We start from the raw sequence: 26,113 nt of genomic DNA on the forward strand, positions 1-26,113 counted from the left end.
CCAGGCGGAATCTGGTTAGAATTGTCCATGCAAAAAGACAAAACTGACACGCACATCCATATTTAATACACAAGACCCCACACATATATATGCCACAGGTCAGTATGTTATATAGCATTCATAGAACATGCAAAAGTTATAGGGCATAATACCACTACACTTAATATCCCATGACTTTTGGCATGTGCATATGAGCAAACTAATTTGCCATTTAATTACTAATCTTTGGCAGTTTCAGTCCATGATTCAGTGTGTACAGTGACAAGATGGGCAGCTTGTCAGCTCCAGCAGCTCTGTGAACCAACTGACTGACCATGTGACAAACCCCCACTTCCCTCCACCCCCCTCCACACATACACTTTCTACCATTAGCCAAGTCAGATGAGGAGCAGAATGACAGCAAGTTCCTGTGAGTGTCTCTGAAATGAATGTGGTATTTGGAGAGCTTGTGTCACTACACAGCTCTGTGGTTTAGTCAGGGAAAAGAGTTATAGCCTGCTGTGAAAGGTCCTCTTTTGTGGTAGCCTTGATTACTGAGCTTTTGGTCAAATGGGTTGTATGGGTTGTATTCACAGCTCTTCTGGTCTGGAAGCTTCTTTATTGAGAGTAGAGGCCGACCGATCGATCGGCCAGCCGATTTAATCGGCCGATTTTTGTTATTTTTTTATCAATCGGCATCGGCCGATTTTCTTATTTGGCCGCGCCGATTTTAATCCGGCACATCTGCGGGCAGCTACTTGGAACGCAGCGCAAGGTTTCAAGAGTGAGCAAGACTTTCAACGGGTAAGGCATCCATTTTTACAATCCAGTGTCCCAAAGTCTATATTTTCTCTCATGATTAGTAATCTGTGATGTTGCTTCATTTACTGAAAAAGAATAGAATTTCAACTGCATCGGTGTTGTAGCATTTCTCTCCAAACGGATCTATGCTTAGCGTTGATGGCAGGAGTGCATTTGGAATGCGCCCTGACTATGCAAGGCAAGCCCTATCTATAAGCTCTAGTATAAAATAACTGACGTCTCTTCTTCAGAAACGAAAATCTAAGTAAATAAAATCAAATTAACACTTGATATTTTCAGTATTTAAATTATTTTTAGACGAAATGAAAAAGGGCAGGACTAAAACTGTTTAAGGATATTCGCAGCATCAGCTGCGCTGAAATAATAATTACTGGTTAGTCAGGATTATTAGAGGACTGTACTTCTCCTTATATATAAATAAGCTTTATTGTAAACGAATTAATAAAACAAATAGTTTCTAAAATAATGGAGTTAAAATAAAACATCTCTTTTTCCTTCACTACAAACAGACATTAAATCATGCCGCCTCCTGCTGTTCTGCTGTAAAACTCACCCGTTTAAAGCGGTTTGCGCTGTAAGATATTAAATGAAACGATGAGCAGAATTTTCTGTTTTGTCGGGTTCTACTTTAGAACCCCCTCCAGACTTTTCTGATAAAAGCTCATTTTATCCTGAACCTATAAAGTCCGCGCTCTTCAGCTTTCTCAACTCATTTTCCGCTCACGCACCGAACCTCCAGTACAGCTGATGAGACGCGTTTCTCTGGCTAAGGAGCTCATTTGAAGAAGAAAAAAAAAACAGATAAAGCTATATTTAAATTACAGCACCTGTCTGTTTTTGCATTATTTATAATTTTATTCTTAATTTAAACGTCACCCATTTTTGTAAAATAATAGCTGCAGCCCTAATGTGAACATTTTATAACATTGTCCTCCCATGTCCATTCGTTTTCAACTGCATGAAGTTGAAGAAGAAATGAGCTTTGCCGTTTTGGAGTAACTATCTAAAGTTGTCACATTATGGAAGTCTTCTTGCACTCTGTTAAACATATTAAAATGAATAATTAATAGACTAACAGACTGCAACAAGTCATACATTTGTTAATTAGTAGGCCCAGTACAGCCAACATAATATTTCTACTATAAACATGAATATATAGTGTATATAGAACATATGTTATATAATGAATAAAATAAAATGTTATGGATAATACAATCTAAATAAAATTAATATTTTTTTTATTAACATATAGTGATATAGTAACATTAAAGTCACTATAAAATGCTAACCTTATTTTCAATAAATTGTGTGAAGTTTACAACTGTTGTTCCTCCTCTTACTAGTATGATTTTAAGCATGCCAAATAAATATAATACGATAGCATATCGGCCCTAAAAATCGGCAGGTCACATCGGCCATCGGCTGACTCTGACCACTAATGATCGGTATCGGCATCGGCCTTAGAAAAACCCATATCGGTCGGTCTCTAATTGAGAGTGTGAATGCCACATCACCTCCGCCATAGTCAGGGCCTTTATCTATACACCGTTTTCAGGGCCTTCTTATACACCTTTATTGCCTTTATGAAAATGGTATATTAGAAAGGAAATTGCATTTTTTAACAATAAAGTCTTTTAATATTTTATTCTGGGTGCTTGGGTTTGTGCATCTGAGGCAATGGGACTAAAGAAAACACCTAAATTTAATGATAAAAATGTGTGTGTCAAAACATTTGTGAATATAGTGTATGGCATGATGCCTGCCTCTACATAATTTTTTTTTTTTAAATAAAACCATATGTTGTATAAGTTCAACTATATACGAAAGGGGTACGGCCTCCACACTGTGTCTGTCCAATCTGGAAAGAGTAGGCTGGTATGTAGCAATCATACAAGCCCTCACAGACAAAACAGATGTCTTTCAAACAAGATTGCAATAACTTATCGCATCGCGGTTCATTTTCTTATTGTATTGACAAAATATGCATTTGTAGATTGAGGATCTCAAAATCCTGTTAAATTGAATAACATGCAACAAAAGTTCAATAAATACTATGTTACTATGTATGAGACCATTTGAATTAAAGCTCACCTTCCGCGAAAATCCGATTTTTCTTGTTTTTTGTGGAATACAGTAGGTCTCTCCGAGTTGAATGTGTACACCTGCACATTAAACTGTTTTGCAGCCCCCATTGTCTGCAGGAGCTAAGCAAAGAAATCCCCCCTCCCCCCCTCCGAAAAACGGGTGAATTTTGAATTATCTTTCTGCCTACGTAGGCAGAAACTCACAGACCAGCCCACCTTGGCTCGAGAAACTCCCAGAGGCGGAGCTGAAGCGACGCAACATCACCGCTCATCACTTAGGAGGTGGGAGGCAGTGAGCGGCTGAGCGGTGGAGGGGCGTCGCAGTGCTCCTAGCCAATCAGAGGAGAGATATTTGCATGCTGTTTGCATGTATGAATATTCATGAGCAAATCCGGTCATTTTGGACACACCCCTAAAACAGTCCATTAAAAAAAGAGCTATACAGAGACACCTGAGCACTTTTTTTTTACAAAAACGGCTCACATGTCATTCATTCATACTAGAGACCACAACTAGACATTTTAAAATGAAAGAAAAAACGACGGAAGGTGAGCTTTAAGAATCTGCCTCTTCTGATGCATTTTATTAAAATATTGCAATAAATAGTGTGTATGTCTTTAAATATCATTATGTTTTTACCTTATTGCCCAACACTGTGTAATTACATACATCACAGGCAGTAGTTTAATACTGTTCATATCGATATCTGAATATATCGTTTCAACTTCAGTTAAGAAATATAACTTGGCCATATTGTCCATCTCTATAATACATATACAATTTAGTATATTGCAATATATTGCAATCCTGTAAGCAAGGCGCAATATTGTGAAATTGGGGTAAATTATGTGATAGTGTTAAAAGTATTTCTCATAAAATCTGAAAAGTGAGATACGAAAACGGAATACAACACTGTTGGAGTTTAAACACAGCCGATTACAATGAACCACTGTCTCCCAACATTTTTTATATATATTGATATTTTACACCCTTACTTTCAAATATGGAAGAGGAGCTGAAAACATCAGTTTCTATATTAGAATGAGATTGATCCAAAAATCTTAAATTGTGAATGCCTGTTTTCAAAACTGTTGTTGCTTTATTTGCATTCAAAAACGTCACTGACACAACCACACATGGTGCGCCGAGTGTACTCTTACTGTTATCTCCCTCTGTTTTCCGGCTTTTTAAGGCTGGCTGAATCAGAGCAATAGCAGTACTACACATGGTTTTATGAGACGTTTGACTCTGGAGGAAGTTGAAGATTATTTTTAAACACTTCTCATAGCTCATCGTTCTGCTACACATATCCATCACACTTCTGGTTCATCTGGAAGGTTCTTATATTGCGTAACATTTGAGGCCTGAAGGCCGCAGTATTAAGTGGTGGGCAGTATTCCAACATTCTCCTCGGCGGCTGCTGCACATGCTGAACTGTGTGCTGTTCTCAACCTAAAGTAGAAAAAGCTCCACCCCTCCATTTCCCTCATGGGCTGTGGCTTTCCCCTGAAAAAACTCCCTTCTCCTCTGCCAAACATCCAACTCCCAGTACCCTTCTGCATGACGTCAGCGCACACAGACACAACATATTTCAGAGAATCGATAAAATGAGGAAGGATGAGAGATTGGGGTGAAAGAAAATGTGAAAGCTGAATTGTAGGCTACAGAGAGACTAAAGGAAACAGGATTAGCTTCTGAGAAGCAGCTGTTTTATATTAAAAGACACTTAAGGAACAAAACAGAAGAAAAAAAGGAAGTAAGAAATGCAGTTCACAATGTTAGTGATATGATCGGTGTAAATCCAGTTTTATCTGCAGTGTATCTGTCCATAAGCCACATAGAAATAAGTGGGCCGGTTATATATCCTGTTTACATCTGGCCACGTCACGTGACTAGTATCTGGATTGTATCCTAATAGCATTTTAGCTATATGCATTTACACTGGGAAGTAAGATGTGTCTCTTTTTCGTCAGACTGAAACCTGATTGTGTGGGAGTACGCACATTTGTTCATTGCACCACAATTTTTAATTTTTAAGTTTTCAAAAGCATCCCTACGAAATGGATGTTTACACTACTGCTTGCACCTGGTTACTTCATGAATCTTGAGTATCAGTATAATATCTGGATAAGGGCCAAGTTACATAAAAATACAAGTGTAAAATCATGTAGGCCTCATGTTAAAATGGCAGTGTAAACACATTTGTCTCTCCAAGATCTCTCAGTGGATCGGTAGGATAGGATAAGGGTGGTGTGTAAGTGTTGTCAGACACAGTTGTATAGTGTGTGTGTGTGTGTACAGAAACACATAGAACATTCTAATGTTTACAGACTACAGGCTACCAACTTATGGTATGTATGGCCTATATGATGTCAAAGTAACATTCATTAGTGCTTGCATACTGTTCTCAACCTTCTCTAAAGCTTTTCTTAAAAGACCAATCAGTACTAAAATTTCTAAACATATGAACCCACTCAGATTGGTTGCCAGATATCTTATGATCCATCCTAATCATGTTTGGAGTTACTACAGAAAATGTAATGATCCTTTATGGACCCAGATGCTATGTCATGACCAGCAGCATCTCCAGACCTATGCTTAATTGAAAATGTGTGGCATTATTCAGTAATTTTATACTGGAAAACTGTACGTAAATGCTTGAGTTCTCTGGGTGGTGGTTTTGCCTGTGAATGCAAAAGGTTTTAGATTGTATTGTTTGAAATCTTTGTATTGTTTCCTTTGTAATATATTTGTTTAGGACATATGGACCATTAGTTTTAACCTGCTATTTAAGAACACCTGAAATAAGATCTGCTTTCATGTGACCCTTCTCGGCTCTCATTTAACACCTCTAGTCATGAGACTTTGAAAGTAAAAGAGAAGCTTGTTTGCAGGTCTGGAATGATCCACTGCACCACCTTTCAGGACCTGTGTTGTGGAATGAATACGTTTTGTGTTTTCGTGGAGGCAGCACTCTCATGCAGGCCTGTACAGTAAACAGGCAGCGGTAATATAAAAACACACAGCAGAAAGGTGCCACAATATGGAAGCTTCCAGCCTTGAATGTGTGCCGGGCAGAGCTATAGTGGCGAGGGGCAGCGTGCCACTCCCCCATTGTTGGCATGGAATCGGTCCTGTTCAATAAATAAAAGCAGGCAGTCAGCAGATCGGATTTCAGCACAGCTCTGGCCTACACTGACCATCTCACCATGACCGGACAGAGAGGCAGAACTGCTGCAGAGAGAGAGAGAGAGAGAGAGAGAGAGAGAGAGGGAGGAAGAGAGAAGGCAGGGTGGAGGAGAGTGAGGGACTCAAATAGGAATGCAGGAGGTCTGCTTGGGTTCCATCACAGACAGGATGTTTTCACTTTGCGTTTCTCAGTAGCAAGAAAACTTGAAAGAGTGTGTTAAGCTGCATAGAAGAAAGAGATAGAGAGGGAGAATATGCAAAAGTGAAATAGAAAGAGAGACATAGAGAAAAGTAAACAATAAAATAAAAAGAAAGGTAAAGCAGGGTATACTAGCTCTTTTATAAGCTCTGAGTGAGGTATATGGATTAGAAGAATATGTGTAGGTTATACAGTAGGTTATAGGTTAGTAGGTTATATTGTGTAAAAATGCAGGGATTTATTGTAATGCAGGTTCAAAGCTGTAGCAAAAGAGGTTCTCCTATGACTTTACTCAAAGAGCTGTTAGTAGCAACTTTATTTTCATGTTGACATTTTGGTCTACATTCTCTTAGCTTGTCACTTCCTCCAGGTGTCTGTCTGTGTGTGTGTGTGTGTGTGTGTGTGTCTCCGTGTGTCTGTCTCTGTGTGTGTGTGTCTCTGTATCTGTGTCTCTGTGTCTGTCTCTGTGTGGTTGTGTCTGTGTGTCTGTGTGTCTCATTGTGTCTCTGTGTGTGTGTTTGTGTCTGTGTGTCTCAGTGTGTGTGTCTATGTCTGTGTGTCTCAGTGTGTGTCTCAGTGTGTGTCTCTGTGTCTGTGTCTGTGTGTGTCTGTATGTGACTCTGTGTCTCTGTGTCTGTGTGTCTCAGTGTGTGTGTGTGTGTCTCAGTGTGTGTGTGTGTCTCTGTGTCTGTGTGTCTCAGTGTGTGTGTGTGTCTCAGTGTGTGTGTGTGTCTCTGTGTCTGTGTGTCTCAGTGTGTGTGTGTGTCTCAGTGTGTGTGTGTGTCTCTGTGTCTGTGTGTCTCTGTGTGTGCGTGTCTCTGTGAGGTTCTTGGTAATGGATCTTCTCATAAAAAAAAAGTTGCTCCTAGAAAGAAGTCTCTGATTGCAATGCTAATAAGGAGGAAGTAAAAAATACCAGGAAGTTGATTAGAGATTGAAACTGATATGGGCAAAATGTATTGAATTAAACGTACAGAAGTAACCTGTAACACATGTGGTTTGTGTAAAAATGCAGGGATTTATTGTAATGCAGGTTCAAAGCTGGAGCAAAAGAGGTTCTCCTATGACTTTACTCAAAGAGCTGTTAGTAGCACCTTTATTTTCATGTTGACATTTTGGTCTACATTCCCTTAGCTTGTCACTTCCTCCAGGTGTCTGTCTGTGTGTGTCTGTGTGTGTGTCTGTGTGTGTCTGTCTGTGTGTGTGTGTGTGTCTCTGTATCTGTGTCTCTGTGTCTGTCTCTGTGTGGTTGTGTCTGTGTGTCTCATTGTGTCTCTGTGTGTGTGTTTGTGTCTGTGTGTCTCAGTGTGTGTGTCTATGTCTGTGTGTCTCAGTGTGTGTCTCTGTGTGTGTGTCTGTGTGTCTGTGTCTGTGTGTCTGTGTCTGTGTGTCTGTGTCTGTGTGTGTCTGTATGTGACTCTGTGTCTGTGTGTCTCAGTGTGTGTGTGTGTCTCTGTGTCTGTGTGTCTCTGTGTCTGTGTGTCTCTGTGTGTGCGTGTCTCTGTGATGTTCTTGGTAATGGATCTTCTCATTAAAAAAAAAGTTGCTCCTAGAAAGAAGTCTCTGGTTGCAATGCTAATAAGGAGGAAGTAAAAAATACCAGGAAGTTGATTAGAGATTGAAACTGATATGGGCAAAATGTATTGAATTAAACGTACAGAAGTAACCTGTAACACATGCCATCTCCGCATGGTTCCTAATGGTTTCTAGCCATAATCCATCCCATGCAGCTTGAATATTCCTTCAGATTGTGTAGTGTTGAAAGCGTATCCTCAAGCATCCTGCACATTTTTAGTCATGTAAAGGTTTGTTGGTGTGGCTGACCGTGGCATAGCACCTGTGTCTATAAGACAAGCTCTTACACTGGCAGCAGCGTGGGGTCAAGCATTGTCCTGTTAGAATAGTACACCATTGGAATAGTAAATATTTTGCATTCAGAAAAGGAAGTTAAGGGTCTGTTTGCAGGACCATAGTAACATAGATTTGTGCCTGTAATGAAAAAGCAAATCTCTGGTATCATACAAAATTGTACCACACACCATGACACTTTGCTCTCTGGAGGTGAGACACATGACAACAAATCATCATTTCGGGGCTGACCACAAAACCTCAACACAGATTTGTTGTACGTCTCTGCCAAGACAAAAGGAGCACTTGTCAGTGGAGAAGACCTGCTGCCTTGTTGTCTTGGTGGAGACCACCACTAAACCCGTGGAAACAGATGGATGTAGATAAGGACGTAGCCTTCTGTCTGTATTCTGCACACACAGGAAATCATGAGGGAAGTGTAGCAGTATTTCAAGTGAAACATTACCACTGCCATGTGTCCACAATAAAGAATGGAGGAAAAGAAACTAATGGTTGATGGTTTTATACTGTTTGCAGTTGTTTTCTTATTAATCATTGTACACATATCATATACCTCTTATAGCTGCCCAGTTATCTGAATGTGTGTTCTTGCTTTACCGTTTTTGTTATTTACTTTTGTTCCTAAAATACAACTAGTGGTTATCCACTTCAGAAAACTGGAATATTAAGTTTTTTGTGCTGCAGAAATACCTTTAATATCATATAATTATATTTTTACCATGTGATTACTTTAACTGTTGAAACTGATTGTTACAAATAATCCAATTCGTACCCAGTCGTGGTGCAGTTGAGATTTCATGATGCAGTAAATTGCTTCCTAAAAAATCCTAATCAAATCACGGTTATGTTTTTCAGGTTTCTATCCTATAGTGCTGGAGTTATTAGCAGAGTTTCACCTTCACTGCAGTTCAGTCATTAGTCTACAGCTTCTGAGCTGCTCTTAACGAGGGGTCAGGCTAGGTCAAGCCTTTCAGACAGTAAACACAGAGAGCACACGTGCATCCATGTGGCCGAAGGCTTCTAACTGACAGTGCTATATAAACACACACACACACACACACACAAACGCATGCATGCCATACTGTACTGAACCGCATACTTTACTAATCTAGCATTACTAGGAACCACACATGCACTTATATTACATCAGACCAGCCCCCAATCACAGTCATTTCTTTGTCTTTCAGCTGTGTGTGTGTGTTTGCACACAGATGACTCTCAGAATAGACACACTGCAGAGAGTAACCCATGTTTATAAATCTGTGTGTCGTTGCACTGCCACTTTCTCCCTGGTGCAAAGTGGTAAAGACACAAAAACACGCATTCACTCTCTCTCTCTTTCACACACTCACACCCTCACACCCTCTCTCTATCAATCTCACTAGCACTCTTTGTCGTCTCGTCTGTATTCATTAGCTCAGGCGAGTTACTCACCTCTTTTGTTTTTTGTTCTCTCTGATTTCAAAATCATCTAAGCTTTAAAAGTCTCTTGCCTGGCAGTGTCAACCCACTGCCTGCTTTCAGCTCCAATCAGAGTCACACTCTTCTGAATGAAGGCCTAGAAAACTTCAAGCCAAGTGTAGTTTCATCATAGAAACATAATGGGAATAGTGTTCGCTTATGATTCATTATTATAAAATCACAGTAATCATCTGCTCATCTTTTGCTTTGTTCTGGGTCCATGTCTGAAATCAGTTTAATCACCATTACACTGGTGAAGGCTGTACATTTGTAGGTTGTTAAACATACAACAACAACTATAAACCTATAAGAAACAAAACAGGTATATGTTTATAGAGATATTTTAGTCTGAAATGTAAGCTTTTTGTGGCATTACAACATTTCTTGCTGTGCTGAACCAAATTCTTACTCTCAGCATTCTCAGTTCTTTCTTTTTTGAAAACATTCTCTCATAGTGTTCTGGTGGAAATGTTTTGCATTAATAATAAATGAATTATGAGTATTATTGTCAGTTGGTGTTGACTATGATGCATGTTTGGACACTATTTTGTTGCACACAGTCTCACAAGTATATACATTTGAATATCATTTCCATTTATTGTCTTTTTGGTGACTGTATTAAATTATTAAACATTATTATGGTGCTTTGTATTTTGTTGGTAAAGTAGTTTTAATATCTCGTGTTCTTTTCTCAACTGCCAAATTCTGATAGTCTTTTGTTTTATATCTTGTTAATTGGCTCCAGTGACTGTGTGGAGTATAGTATGTAATTCGGACTCTCTTTTCTCTACTGCGCAGACTGGTTTTGAGCAAATTTGAGAACATAGCAGACAATTTTGGCTTCATTTCTAGAGAATAAAATGGTACCACAGGGTCAAAGTTTTTTGCAGTCTTTGAATAAGACTTTCCTGGAGTCCATGTGGAAGTCCACACATGGCTTACATTGTTTACATCATTTTTCTTTATTTTATGGAATTAAAATGCTGGTTTGACATGCATTCCTAACATATGTCATGTCCCTGTCCTCACCAGATTTTAAACATTATTAGTATTATTATTAGCCAAAGCTTACACAGCTGAATGAATAAAATGTGAAATTGCAAAGTGATCTTAGTAGTTGTTATTAGGCAAGCTAAAATTCGTTAGTGTTGCACTCTGTAGTATTCGTTCTCTGCCTTGGCCAGTGTTCACGCCAAAGTTATTTTCTAGACCCAGCCCAAATATCGTTAACTACTTAATTATTTTATTAACACTGGTGGCATTTATGTATCATTCTAACCCTCTGATTCATTATAAATGTATATTATCTGTATCTTAAAGAAGTAATGATATACGTAGCCTCTTGTCTATTGTAAAAAGAGCGTGGGTAGTTTGGATGTTTTTAAAATTCACATTATATTTTAACCTTTAAAAAAGGTTCTTCATGTTTCACATCTCTTGTTGACCTTTATTTTTAAAGAGTGCAATGGTACGTTTTGTAGTTTTATCTAACCTGGCTTTAATAGTTTTAAACATTAAACTCTAAGCCTTATTTATGAGCAGTGGGAATTAGAAATTCACAGCCAGTGGGCTTCCAGTTCTACTGTTATGGAGCTTTCACAGCAGGGCTGGATCATGCTGACTGGTGAAATATTGTTCCCAGTGACTTTCCATAAAGGAATGCATGGCAACAGTTCAGTATTTAAAGAGCTGAACATACCAGTATTTCACAAACAGATCTGACTCGTGTGAGGAGGTGTTAGATCTGTGTGCAGTTACTGCTCTGAGTGTGAGGTAGAGCAGGTAGGCATGCTCACTGCGTGTGGGGTAATCCGGCGTGTGCTTTACCCTGTGAAGGTGTCTGTCTGATGAACTCCTGCTGATCTCCCGCTGCCTTTAGTGTCACACTTCAGCTCAGTTAATCTGGATTACTACCCTTTCATCTTCTACTTTCTTTCTTTCTTTTTTGCATCTTTGCTTTATTTCTGTTTGTTTTTTGTTTTTTTGGGTTTTTTTTTTTCATTTGTACTTTTTCATTCTTCTTTCATTAATTTGTTTGCACACGGCACACACTGCATGTTCTCTATGGCATCTCTCTTTCTCCATCTCTCTCAGCAGGACCATATGCTCAGCTCCTGTGTGTGTGAGAGAGGTGTGGTGGGTGTAGGTCAATGTCCTTTACTGTTTCCTATCAGTCACGAAGAGACAGACCTTGCAAGGTATAACATATATAAAAATAAATAAATAATAATAATAATAATACACATGGCACAAGATAAAGAAGCCTAATTTACATATAAATTGCTACTGTTTGCTTCTTTAGCTTTGCACTTAAGGGATGACTTAATAATATACTTAATAAGGGATGAACTAATAATATACTGTATGTAGTGGAATCACTCAGCATTCTGCTCGCGTATTCAGACGTAAATCATCGCTTAAATTTATTTTTCAGTAGTGTTTTCTTCAGGATTTGTTTAGCAGTCCTTCCCACAGATGGACATTAGCATAGCGTTGCATTATGCTGCATATCAGGGCAATGCTATATGTAGTGCTGTCAGCGAGAGCTGAAAAACACCAGGTTCATTTTTACACTCTTACACATAAATTAAATTAAATATCACTTTACTATACCTCTTCAAATACTGTCTGTTTTCAAACCAAATGTTATGAGCTGTGCAGTACTAGGATAATAACATTAGCTGAGGTACCTTAGCTTTACTATTTGTTTGTTTAAGGATGGCTGCATTTCTGTGGTCTTGATATGGTGTTATTAATAATGTAGTACTGTCAAAATACTGTGATAGAGGTGATGCATCTTTTTCTCTTATATAATACATTTGTATTTCCTCATGCTCTCTTTTGTCTTCTGTAATAGATCCATAGATCATTTATTGATACAAATATACACAATTAGAAGAAATGGTGAGGGAACAAAATCATTTCAATAGCACTGCATATCTTTAATGTTCCTGCTGTTAATAATCTTCTGTTTCTGCCCACATGTCATTACTTTAATCATATTTGTCACTTCTATAGGCCTTAAAATAGAACCCAGTGGTACTCCACAACATCTAGCTAACTAAAAGACTATTAAACAGTTTTTGTGCTTTAGGGCTATTGACTGAATAATCAACCCAGAGTTTAAGTTTAGATAACTACATAAACTTAGCTTTTAAATGATCTTTCATTGTTGGCTAATTAAAGCTAGCTTTAGATACTCTTGTTTCTAAGGTGTGACCTTACCTTTGCTCTCTGTCTAAACCTGTCTGTGGAGTGAATTCCACTTATTTCTCTGTTCTCATTTTCCACTTTTCTCCATGTAAATGTCAGAAGATAGGGATGAGCAGACATTCTAATCATGTCCTGTTTGGTCATGTTGTAGAATACATGAAGGAGTTTTATCCAGAGGCTACAGAGTCACTGATCAGGTAGACGTGGCCATCCTGTCAGGGCATGCTGCACTAATCGTGAACTTTGGTCTGAAGTGATCTCATCTGTGATCATTCAGACACCCACCCACTGTTTACTAACTGTAGTCAGCTTTGTCTTATGCAGTATCTGATATTTGGCACATGGAACTGAGAGATAGAACAAGATCAAATTCACTGCTTTACCATTTATCTCTCTTTTTGTAAAGAATATGTGTCATGTTGGATAGATTAGGATTGCACAAACAAAATCAGTTGTGGAAATAGTGATCACATTGTGAAGCCAGTCTTAATGCAGGAACAAATAGAGCCCACCCAGTTCACCAGGCATCATAATAAACTGACAGTGTAAGTCATTTGTATCATAGTGGAGAAAACACAAACCACTGCTTCCTTCAGGACACGAGTTAGGTGGAAACTTTAGGGGTGCACAATCAGAATCAAACAATTTTAACCCCAAACAATCTAAATTTTGATATCTGTTATGCAGTTGCCTCTTACCTCAATATCAATATTTTCTTATATCCTTCAGGCATAAGTGAAAGCTAGATTATACAACTTTATATAAACTATGTATGTAAAAACAAATCAGCTCTCATCTCAGGCAGTTTATCCAGTGTTTAGTACCACCTGTCTACAATCCATTCTTATGAAAAATGCAATCTATCACAGGTAGTATTGCTGGAATATTATCATGATAAATGAAGAACAGCTACCAGCAGTGAGTGTGATTCAGAAGTCATTGTGTATTTGTTCCCTATCATGACATGTTTTAAAGAAAAACACTATAAAATATTTAATCACTTGGAAATTGAACATGATCTTGATAACTATAATACTTGTAATAATTTTAATGTTGCTGGTCCAAGGTGCCAAAGCCAGAAATCATAAGATGTTACAACACAACACTCTTATTATAATGGAAGATTATAGGAATATAAGTCTTTTTAAATGATATACTCTGATGTATGGTGCCTCTTATTGCCAGTAGCCTTAATTTACATGTCTTACATTATTCATTAAAGACAGGAATATACTTACAGTAGCAACTTATAGAAAAGGGGTCGATTTCTAATGAAATCCAGGGTCGACTGATGTCACAACAAAAGCCATTGCAGAGGATCTTCTGGAACTAATTTTACTCCAGTAAAACAGGGATTTAGTGCATTCCACGTATTTCCCACATTTTAACATTTTTTTGTGGGTTTTCAGAGTAGAAAGAGAATGAAAATCTTGTATTGATCCAAACTCATTCATGACACTTTTTAAGTGGCATTGAACAATGCGTTGTTTGGGTTTGGGAGGGCTTTGTGTATTTTCCAGAGCCTTAGTCAAACCAGATGGTGCATGATTGTGAAATAGCTTCACTCTGTTGGTGTTATGAACCTTCTAATATACCTCCAGGACTCGCATAATAAATTATGAAGACCTCATGTTAAGAACACACATGATAATGGCTCTGTGCCACTCTGTGTGCCATCTGATGAGCTTGTGCATGTGTGTGTGTGTGTCTCCCGCGAGACGTGGAAAGTTGGTACTCTCGTATGGCCTGTTACGGCAGGACACATTCCTGCAGTAACTGACTGGCAGTCTGGAGAGGAAAAGGTGCCTCCTCCACTGCCTGACTGGAAAACTGCAGTCTTCTCTCAGAGACTCAGGTGTTTCAAAATCTAGACTATATTCAATTCATAAAAAGCTTATTCCAGTTTTTTAGGAAACCCCCTAAGGGTCCAGAATTTTGCTCTATTCTTTTGACCTGAAACAAAAATCTGAATTGTTTAGATTCCAAGGTTCGTTTTTATAGAATTATTTAATTTAAAAACGCAGTTCATTAGTCTTCATAATAAGGTAACAATATAATTCAACTGTGGTAAAATTGAGAAAATGCCAACAGTACAGCTGTAAAAGGAGTTTAAAAAAATCTAAACAAAACCAAGCCTCTTTATAATACTAATATCGTGAAGCTTCCAAGGATCGGTTCAAGAACCTGTGGACCATCATTCAATTCAAATAAAACACTTCACAAATTCAGGTGTTACGATTCAGTATGTAGTAAAATAGTGCTATACAGATGATGATATTTATAGTTGTTCTCATAACATTACATCACTAGATGGATTTCTGGATTTTGTGAACCTCATCAATACTCCTGCCACACTAAGCAATCATGTCTTATTATGAGAGCATAAATGGGTTAGCTTGGTTGACTGGATTTAGTACAGACTGTGAACTGTTCTTTATAATATTTATTAATGTCCAGTATGAGAGAAAAATATTCTGACCTGTATTGTGCCTATTTCTAGAAGTGGCGTGATGTTTTATTTTAATGCCTCTTTTAATTCATCTATTTTATACATTAAAACCTTTATCCACATGGATGTGTTATTCTTCTTGTGAACTGATCAGGAAATATAACTCCTCTTCATCCGCACACACATTCAAACACTGATACACTGCACGCATTATAGCTGCTCTGCTGTCATGGCAGCGTGCCCCCCCCCCACCATAGTCCACAGCGGGGTCACCTGTTACCCCTGAACCAAATGGCCAGGTTGTCCACAGAGGACACCCAACCCCCCGGAACACAAACACTCCAGACAGAGAACTCTTTGATTCAGTAAAACATGTGCATCCCCTTCTCCTCTTTCTTCTCCTCCTCGCTGCACTTTATCCTCTTTTCAGACTCTGATACTGCAGATAACTAAAGCTCACAGAAACCTTCAGTAGAGTGCGTAAAGTGTCTTTATATAGAGTTATTGTACAATATATGGATTATATATTATTTATTTCAATAATTTTGGCTGACCTAGATATTGCTTATTGTGTTTACTTTACTAAGAGAAGTGACCCTGTAAAACTAAATGAGCTTGTATGATGATCCAATTTTAAATGTTAATTTTCTTATATAAAGATAATTGCTCTGTAAAAGTGTGATTGCATTAGTATACTATTACAAATATAATTATAGTTGCTCTAAAATTAAATGTTTTTGCATTTGGCTAAAGGCCGAATCCTGAGCATGTTTCAACACATCATTACAGGTCTAGTTGTTAAAATTATACACTTTTTTAGTTTTTGAGTATTTTTTTATATATTACATTACATACAATTTAATGATTACTTGTACAATAAAATGCTCCTAAAATGACTGTTCTGTTCACGTTCACCTCGTTAAAAAATTATATTTCTTTTTCCTCTAAAGTTGCTGTTTCAGAGATACAAGTTTTTGTATGACATGAGAAGGGGAAAATACAAAAGCTTTTTCTTTTACTTTCTGATTACAAAAAGAGCTCACTAGTGCTGGTCAGGACATGCCCTCTGTAAACATTTTCATATGCACAGACAGATGCACACTGATTCTCTCTGTTAGAAGCTTACACACACAGACAGACAGGCACACACACACTGGACTTTATGACTCATTGCCCAGGCAAGGCCTCTCACTCATATTATCCACCCAGTTATGATCTATCTGAGTGACTAAAGGCATATTTCTAGGAAATTTGAATGTGTCTCAGCATGTGGTAGAGACAGTGAGGACCAGCCTCTGGTCTTTGGTCCAAAACCGCAAAATATGTTTTTCAGCCTACATTCACAGTGTTTGTATAAAATAGTAAATTCTTTTTTTTAAAGCTCATTTGTTTGTTACTAGCAGCTGTTTCAGTGTCTTCAGTTATAAAAGTGCATTGATTAAATAAATGTCCCCCTGAGCCATCTAGTGGTAAAACTCTATCAGTGCAGTAAGTGTCTTTGCTGACGGTGCTTTCTGTGTTTTCTCTCAGGTAAGACGAGATGATGGAGGCAGGCTCGGTGGTTCGTGCTCTATTCGAGTTCCTGCCCAGCGTTTCAGAGGAGCTTCCCCTTTTTGCTGGTGATGTGGTTGAAGTTCTTAGTGTGGTGGATGAGTTTTGGCTGCTTGGAATCAAAGATGGAGTCACAGGTACAGTGTCTGCTGAGATTTCAAATGTATCACTTCTCTTCATCATTAAATATGTTTGGGAAGAATTCATTTTGATTACAATATTTTTTACAAAGAATCTGTACTACTATTAGAAATAAAGATTGGAGCTATTCAAAAAAGAAAACTATAGAAAATTACAGAAACTATAGAAAACTATAGAAAATAAACTATAGAGATAACATCAAGAGCTCCTTCATTCTTAAGAACAAATTTCTTCTTAAAACTCACGTACACAGTTTACATTATTCTGATATTCGCTGTAGGATCCATCATTGTAAAAGCAGAGCTATAAACATTTCTGCAGTTTTAAAACGCATTCTGAATCTGACATTTACTTTTTGTTATTATTTTTTCTAAGAACTTTCTTAGTGAGATATTGATTAAAACAATATTATTTAAATTAAAACTTTTAAAATTAACATCCATTGTATGTTAAGAACGTTTCCAGCTGCCTCTTACAATTACAAGGTTTTTGTGTGAGAGGGACATTAAGTATATTTATTGTCATTATACATGTACATTTATGTAACTCTTCACATACCCCATCTTAAAAATCTGGGGTCAATTTTACTTCAGCAAAAAAAAGTTATAAATTAAATACACTGTTAACTCAGTGAACATGGTCTAAACTTTCAGCTAGTGCATGTGCATATTAAATACCAACTTTTTTTTTTTAACATTGATCTTCCTTATTTTCTCTCTGTCTTTTTCCAGGCCAGTTTCCCAGCACTTTTGTGGAATCCATCACTGTCCCCCCGACCAAGCCAGGAGAGCAGCTTTATGTGTGCATCAATGATTTCAGCTCTGTGGAGCCAGGCAACCTTCCCCTCAAAAGAGGTAAATATTGTGATAAACATGTAATGCCTAAAAGTGCTACTGCGGTATTTTATATATATTTATATTTATACGTTAAACAGATATGTTAAATGGCATTGTAGTTGCTGCATGTCACTGTCTTTCTCCGTATTTCTCAGCATAAATCCCACACATTCAGAGAGGAGTAATGTCATACTTGAGAGGTAAACTTTTTGCAGGAAACTTTATAAAGTTCTGTAGGAGCTCATTCTAGTATCCTAGTTTCTTTCCTTTCCTTCTTTCTTTGTACAACACCAAATCCAAAAAGTTGGGATGCTGTGTAAAATGTAAATAAGAACAGAATGTACTGATTTTCAAATCTCATAGACCCATATTTTATTCACAATAGAACAATGAGACGTTTTCCAATCTCATAAAAAAAACATTATTTAATTTATAACAGCAGTGTTGTGTATCTCAGAAAGGTGGGATGGGGCAGGTGGTATTAATGGAAAAACATCATCAGAGTTTGGACAGGCCCTGTTTTTAATGCTGTGCCACATGAGGGCCCAAAGATCACCATCATCCTGTGTTGACTGTTGGCCTTATACCTTGGTCACAGGGATTCTTTGCATCTTTATTATGTAAATATTATGTAAATATCTCATCTGATATGTTCTATATGTGTTATATTGGGGATAAAATGTGCATCTATAATGTTTGCAAAAAAAAAGTTTTTATTTACATTTTAGACAGTATCCCATTTTTTATTAGTGTTGTAGAAAGCTTATTGTGTTCATTGAAATAAAGGTAAGAAAAAATAATCTCTTTTTTTACTTAATCCTGCTGTTTCGGGATTACAGTGTTTACCCATAGCAGACTTGACCTAAGTGACCACTAGATGTCACTAGGTCTATACTCAGTAGATTTACAGTAGTAAGTGTAGATGTTTAGATTAATTCTTTGTCCTGCTTTACAGTAGGAAATCCTTTTTGTTTTGTGTGTGTGATGACCATTCATAAGCCTTCATCATTCTCTAGCACATTCCAAGGTGCTTCAGAATGTAACACTGTGTGTGTGCTGTATTAGCTTACTGGCTGTTTGTTGTTTCCCAGTGTGTAGTTTTCAGCATGAACTCTTTCTATGGAAACTGCAGTTCCTGTAGTTGTTTTTGTGTGTTAGAGAGAGAGAGTCAGATGAATTACATTTCCTGTATATCACTCTGCGGGGCTCCTTTCTGTTTTACTTTATGAGCTGGAAACAATAGGAGGTGGAGCCTGGCTGTGTGGAATTTAACCCTAGTGACCTCAGTGGACATTCTGACTCCTGGTAGCTTTGACCTGTGGACACATATATGTGTTTAATGTGTGTGTTTGTGTGTTTACCCTGAGGATTTGTACATACTTGTGTAATATTATTAGAACCCATTATGATTCTTTCTACATTCCAAAATTTATATATTGGTTTATTTATTATCAGTCAATCATCATGGTTCACTGATGCATTTTACACATCTGTGCTAAGTGTTAATAACACGTTATTCCACCTACTCTTTCCCCTCACTACAGGTGATGTGGTGGCTGGAGAGGCCAGAGTGGATGCGGTTTGGCAGCGTGGTCGGAACGCCTGGGGTTCCTGGGGACTCTTCCCTGTCTCCTGTGTTAAGCAGCTGGAACTGTCCGGGCGGTCCAGGCAGCTGAGCGAGCGCAGTGCTGCTGCACAGGCATCTGAACTGCCCCCTCATGCCTTGGGCCAGGCCCATGCCCTCATGGGCCTTCACGCTCAGCTGGATGAGGAACTGGACTTCCGGGAAGGTGATGTCATCACCATAGTGGGTATACCTGAGCCAGGCTGGTTCCAGGGGGAGCTGGAGGGCAGAACGGGGGTCTTCCCTGAGGGCTTTGTGGAGCTCCTCACACCTCTGCGTTCGATTCAGCAGGAACCGGAGCTTCAGGGCACGGGACAGTATCTCCAAAGCCGAATGGAGGAAGAGAAGGAGGAAGAAGATGAAGATGAAGATGAAGGGGAAGAGGCTGCAGCAGCAGTATTAGAAGGCAGTGTGGAAATGGAGGCACTGCAGCAGCACCAGGAAGTTCAAGAACAAGAAGAGGAAGAAGAAGATGAGGAGACTGGAGGTGTTTATGGAGTTGCCCTGTATGAGTTCAGAGCGTTGGAGCCTGGAGAACTGGACTTTAATGTCGGGGACAAGATCCAAATCCTTGGAACCTTGGAAGATGGCTGGCTGGAGGGTGAGCTGCGGGGTCAAATAGGCATTTTTCCCCATCGGTTTGTTAAAGTGAATGAACCACTACAGACTGTGCCTCAAGAACAACCTATGGACATAGAAACTAGCACCCCTGATAAAGTGGAAGGGGATAGTTACCTTTCTGATTGCAGCTCTGGCCAACAAGACCACACTGTACTGGAGAATGAGCAGACTTGTGAAACCCACGAGGATCACACTGTTTGGGATCTGGACTATTTTGAACAAAGGGAGGAAAGCAAAGAGACACTTATGAGGGAAACGCAGCCTAAAAACAATGCTCAAGACAGAGCAGTAGCTCAAAGGCAGCCTCAGACTCAACCAAAAAGGAGGGAAAGGCCTCCACCACCACTAATCCAGCCCAATCAGTCAGGGAACTCGGCACACAAGGCCGTTCAGAGGACTAACTCGGGTAGCCCCACACCGCCTAGACCCCAGCTGCCTCCCAGACCCAGCCTTCACGCACTCAACAACAGGCAACAGAGCATGGGCGCTCGCAGTAGCCCACACGAACCTCCTCCAGTTCCCACTACCAGGAGTCAGAGCCTGCACCCACCTGGTAGATCCTCGCCAAGCCTTCAGACTAACTTATCTTGGTCCAGAAACAAAGGCCACTATGCCTCCCACGACAGCAGGAACCCATTCTCCAGCAGAATCTCCTCCAACCAGCTGGGTAAAAAAAGGGAAAAGAAGTTAACACGCCATGCCAGTGTCAATGACTCTGACCTTAGTTCTTGTGGCGGCCTTACCGAGAAGCAGGCGTGGCCTAAGGGGCGGGCAACCAATGGCTTGTCAGCCTCACATACTCTGGACTCATTAGCCACGTGTGTGGGCGACCTGGAATCCAAGCTGTCCCAGCAACTGTTGGAGTTTGAGAAGAGTCTTCCAGGTCGAGGAGGTGCAGCAAGTGAGGAGCAGGACAGGAGGGAGGAGCTAAACAATGGCTGGGGCAACAACAAGTTACAAGTGTCCCGCCACTTCTCAATCCTTGACTACAGTAATGAGAACGACATCATCAGAGGCTCATCTTTGCACCCCTCACTGGGCCGGGCCTTATCACACGCTTCCGTTCATTCAGGCTCCACCTCCTCTTTAGAGAGACAGAAGACACTCCGCCCACCCCCGCCGCGTCCCAGAATTCTGAGACCACCAGTGCCCCCTAGCTCCCACGCTCATGCTCCTCTTACAAATGGTCGAGCCGCTCCTCAGCCTTATAGGCCGGCTCGCAGAGCACCCCGCCCACCTCCACCCTGTCCCCGCCCTAATTCTGATTTACACCGCACCCCACCAAAGACCTCCGCCCTCCTATTCCCTGCAGAGGAGGTGGAGGTACTGCTGGAGGAAGAGATGGTGGCAGAGGAGGTGGAGGAGGCACAGGATGCTCTAGAAAGGGAGAGAGAGATGGAGCAAGAAAGGGAGAGAGAGATGGAGCAGTACAAGCTTCTCCTCAGACTTGAGGAGGTGGAGAGGGATATCGATATGTACACAAACACGGTCCAGGAGCTGCACGCCATGCTGGACGAGGAGGACCAGGAGGATGAAACTGCACGGCAACAGGCCATGGAGAACCTGGAGTTCTGCACCTACACCCTGGAGACGCTGACCCTGGAACAGCAGCAGTTACGAGGTAAGACCCATATGGAACATGATGCCCAAGGTCTGTTTACTAAATAGTAACACACAGTCAACCATTCCCGTTTGTTATTTTTTTAAATGTTATGTAATGATGAGATTTTTTTTACCCAAACTCAAGTTGTTGTGATTACAATGGTACAAATTGATAGAGCAAAATTTTTATCATAATATAGATTTCTTTTGTCAATACAGTATAATAAAAAAATTGTTATGTACACAATCAAACACTAACAGGGCTGGGAGATGTAGTAACAATATTTTATCACAATATTTATATTATTTATATTAATATTACAGGCGTTTTATGATACACAGTATTTGTTGAAATTGACATGCAGACAGTATGCATTAGCAGTAGCAGATTCTTAAAAATTGCTACTCAAATGCTCTTTAATGCAGAGTATAGTGATATGTCTTATTATTGAGTATTTGTTTTGCATTTAAATTTAAACATGATTTTTCTTACACACCCTGAAATGAATTATAGAGTTGGCTCAGTATACTTTAAGCAGTGATCCTCCACTCAATGTGTTTATTAAAGTATATTGTTGATGCAAATTAATGTAGTTAAATTACAGCTTAGTCATCTGATTACTTTTTTGATAAGACTGTGATTTGTGCAAGCTTTCTTACATTAAGCTTTTTTTTGTCAGTCACTGTTGTTTTTTTATTTTGCAAAAGTGCAAAAACTAAGATGGCTGTTTCATTTTTAAGTTCCAGCATTACGATAGGTTTGTCCTCATATTCAGGATCTCAAAAGTAGAATAGCAGTTCAGTTTAAATTACACTGGTAAAATGCTTATGTTACAGTTACTTTTACTTTTCCAAAACGTAGAGTACCTGTTCAGTGGCACTGTTTGATACTTGGGATGATATCTTTGTCACTTGAATAAATTCTGCCTGTTAGTTCATTTCTTTGGATGGGGTTAAAAGTTCAGAAAACATCACATTATATGTGCATAGTTTTGGTGCACATTTATTTATTATGTCACAATCGGTAGGTTACAGCTTTAAAACATAAGCATTTTACTTTCCTTACCTATGGTTAAGTCTGATTCCGTGTGTGACACCGACTATTTAACTGTCACTCCTCTACACCTCTCAGACCACTTCTTCATGCAACTCAACGTTCGCATTTCGAAAAAACCCACAGCTACTCCTACTATGGTCTCGTTCCGCCGAAATCTTCGAGATCTACCAGCAGACCAGTACTCCTCGCTGGTGACTGACAATATGCCTCCATTAGGCTCATTTTCATCACTCAATGTTAATGAGGCCACTGATACTCTTTGCTCCACATTAAGCTCCTGTTTGGACGACCTCTGTCCTCAAACATCTCGAGCCATTAAACCAAGCAAACCGCAGCCATGGCTCAAAAATGACACGCTCAGGGAACTACGCTCCAAACTCAGAGCTGCTGAAAGAAAATGGCAAAAAAAGCAAAACCAGACAGACCTAAAAAACTACCAACTGCTCCTGGCATCTTTTTCAGCCAGCCTCACTGCTGCTAAAGCTGAATTCTATCACAAAAAAATCAGCTCCCTCACAGACTCCCGGAAACTATTTGCTACATTCAAAACACTACTCAACCCTCCACCTCCTCCTCAGGCTACCTGCCTTACGGCTGAAGCTCTTGCCTCATTCTTTACTGGGAAAGTGGCAGCTATCAGCAGACAGTTTACTGATGCGACATGTAGCAGTCCTACTACATCCTCTACTGCCCGGTATCCCTCTACCGAAGGCGTCGCTTTCTCCTCGTTCGCTCCCCTCACTGAGAACGAGACACTGGCTCTCCTAACGCGTAGCCGTCCTACTACGTGTCCAGTTGACCCGATTCCTTCAGACCTTCTGCAAACCATCGCACCTGCAATCATTCCGGCTATTACTCACACGATCAATGCCTCTTTAACATCTGGTGTGTTCCCGACTGCTTTTAAACAAGCACAGGTCACACCACTGCTTAAAAAGCCTTCTCTCAACCCCGCCCAGGTTGATAACTACAGACCGGTCTCACTACTGCCTTTTCTTTCAAAAACATTAGAAAGAGCAGCTCTCAATCAAGTCTCTGGCTTCCTCACCCAAAATGACCTCCTGGACCAGAACCAATCTGGTTTCAAGAAAGGGCACTCTACTGAGACGGCTCTGTTGTCTGTGACAGAAGCGTTAAAAACTGCTAGAGCTGCAGAACAGTCCTCAGTGCTCATTCTGCTGGACCTCTCGGCTGCTTTCGACACAGTCAACCATGACTTCCTCCTAACTATACTCTCGAACATGGGGATCTCAGACAATGTGCTGTCATGGTTCAGATCGTACCTCACTGGGCGCTCGTTCAGGGTGTCATGGCAAGGACGGCTGTCCCCAGCCCACTCGTTACCCACTGGGATTCCCCAGGGTTCGGTACTGGGACCTCTTCTCTTCTCAATATACACCACCTCTCTAGGTCGGGTTATCCGCTCACATGGTTTTTCCTACCACTGCTTTGCTGACGACACTCAGCTATACCTGTCGTTCTCACCAGATGATCACTCAATCTCTGCACGAATATCACAGTGTCTCTCAGACATATCCGCATGGATGAAGGAACATCACCTCCAACTAAACCTCTCAAAGACTGAACTTCTGGTTATACCAGCAAAACCTTCTATTCAACACAACTTTGCCATAACCATCGACTCTCTCTCTCTCTCACTGACAAAGGTTGCTAGGAACCTGGGTGTCATGGTTGATGACCAGCTTCTCTTCACGCACCATGTGGCCTCAGTTGCTCGATCCTGCCGCTTTGCGCTTTACAACATCGGAAAAATTCGACCGTTTCTGACGCAACAGGCCGCCCAACTCCTGGTACAAGCTGTGGTAATCTCACGCCTCGACTACTGCAATGCCCTGCTAACTGGCCTCCCGGCCTGTGTAGTAAAACCACTACAGATGATTCAGAATGCAGCAGCACGTTTGGTCTTCAACCAACCAAAACGGGCACATGTCACTCCGCTGCTCATAGAGCTCCACTGGCTACCGGTTGCTGCTCGCATCAAATTCAAAGCGCTTACAATCGCCTACAAGGTGATGACAGTACAGGCTCCTTCCTACCTGCACTCGCTCCTGAAGGCTTACGCTACCTCCCGGCCGCTGCGCTCCTCCAATGAACGTCGCCTCGCTTTGCCAAACATTCACACAAAGCAATCCAGACTGTTCTCATACAGAGTTCCCCAATGGTGGAACAAACTACCTTCCACTACCAGATCAGGAGAATCTATCCCATTATTTCCCTCTGACCTCCTTAAGGCCCTATCTATAGATGCTTTATTTTTAACTTCTATTATTTTTGTACTTAACCTCTTCTATTATTTGCACTTCAATATTGTAAGTCACTTTGGACAAAAGCGTCTGCCAAATGTAATGTAATGTAATGTAATGTAATGTAATGATTCAGCAATGGTGAAGCCATCTAAATCTTTAATTCTGGCCTGAAATTCAATTCAATAATTGCTCTAGTAGTTCAAAAGCTTTGTTGCCTCACTTGCTTTTATTTTAATACTATTTCCTCTTCTGTTTCACTGTTAGTGAGAGAGAGTCTTTCACAGCAAAGCAAGCCTACATAAGTACATATTTGTTCACTACTCCCTTACATATGTACTGACAGAACTGGCTTTGTAGGTCATGATCCTTATTTTTCTAGACCTAAATACACAGTCTATCCATGTTAATCTTTACTTAGAATGTCAGGAAACAAAAGATTAATAAGTTATAAGGAAGGTTTAAGTGAATTTAAAGGTAAAAATATAACCTATAAAATATGCTTGAATTACATTAACTCATTAACCTTCCTCTCAGCACAGCTGTGTAGTATTCAGCAGCCTCTCTGGCACTGCATAAGTCCAGCTGACCCTCGCGCCTGTATGAGATTCCAGAATGTAGAAAACTCCCTGATACACTTTAGAGTGCTCACTATTGTAATACCAAGTGTCACAGTGATAGTTATCAAACCATAAAATGTGGCAAAATTTAGCTCACACCATTTGTCTTATCATCAAATGTTTGAGAATTGAACACAAGTTAATTAATATCTACACCTTTCAATTCAGTTTATCAAAAATATTTATAATTAATCCAATAAATAAAAAAAATAATGTTCTGAAGGAATGAACACAGTACAGCCCCATTCATTCTAATTTGATTTTTAACATGATCAAAATATAGCCAAAGACCATTATCAGTAGATATGCTTTAATACGACTCTCTGGACAGAGAAGAGCAGTGAGTAAGGAGTAACATTACTTCTTCACTCTGACCATTAGCATGCTCATTTTGAAGCTTGGTTCCAGTAGAGTGAGAAGCTTTTTACAGGGCTTACTAGAGTGTTACTGGAAGCCCTTGAGATCACAGTGGACACTATAATAGCCCACTGTTGAAAGGTTCTGGATCCATGGTCACAATTAGAATGCAGTC

At 39.8% G+C, this 26,113-nt stretch overlaps 1 protein-coding gene across 2 annotated transcripts in view; it reads left to right on the plus strand.

Annotated features, from left to right (window-relative positions):
* The window catches only part of LOC103040384 (dynamin binding protein), a 66,504-nt gene that overhangs the window by 4,581 nt on the left and 35,810 nt on the right, over window positions 1-26,113 (plus strand). For both annotated transcript variants that reach the window (XM_049464347.1, XM_022668955.2), the window contains exons 2-4: window positions 16,796-16,953; window positions 17,689-17,811; window positions 19,338-21,659. In XM_049464347.1, the coding sequence (XP_049320304.1) occupies window positions 16,806-16,953; window positions 17,689-17,811; window positions 19,338-21,659 (2,593 nt within the window). In that variant the 5' untranslated portion in view covers window positions 16,796-16,805. The remainder of the gene's footprint in view (window positions 1-16,795; window positions 16,954-17,688; window positions 17,812-19,337; window positions 21,660-26,113) is intronic.

Source organism: Astyanax mexicanus, chromosome 15 (genome assembly GCF_023375975.1).
Source record: "Astyanax mexicanus isolate ESR-SI-001 chromosome 15, AstMex3_surface, whole genome shotgun sequence".
Lineage (NCBI taxonomy): Eukaryota > Metazoa > Chordata > Actinopteri > Characiformes > Acestrorhamphidae > Astyanax > Astyanax mexicanus.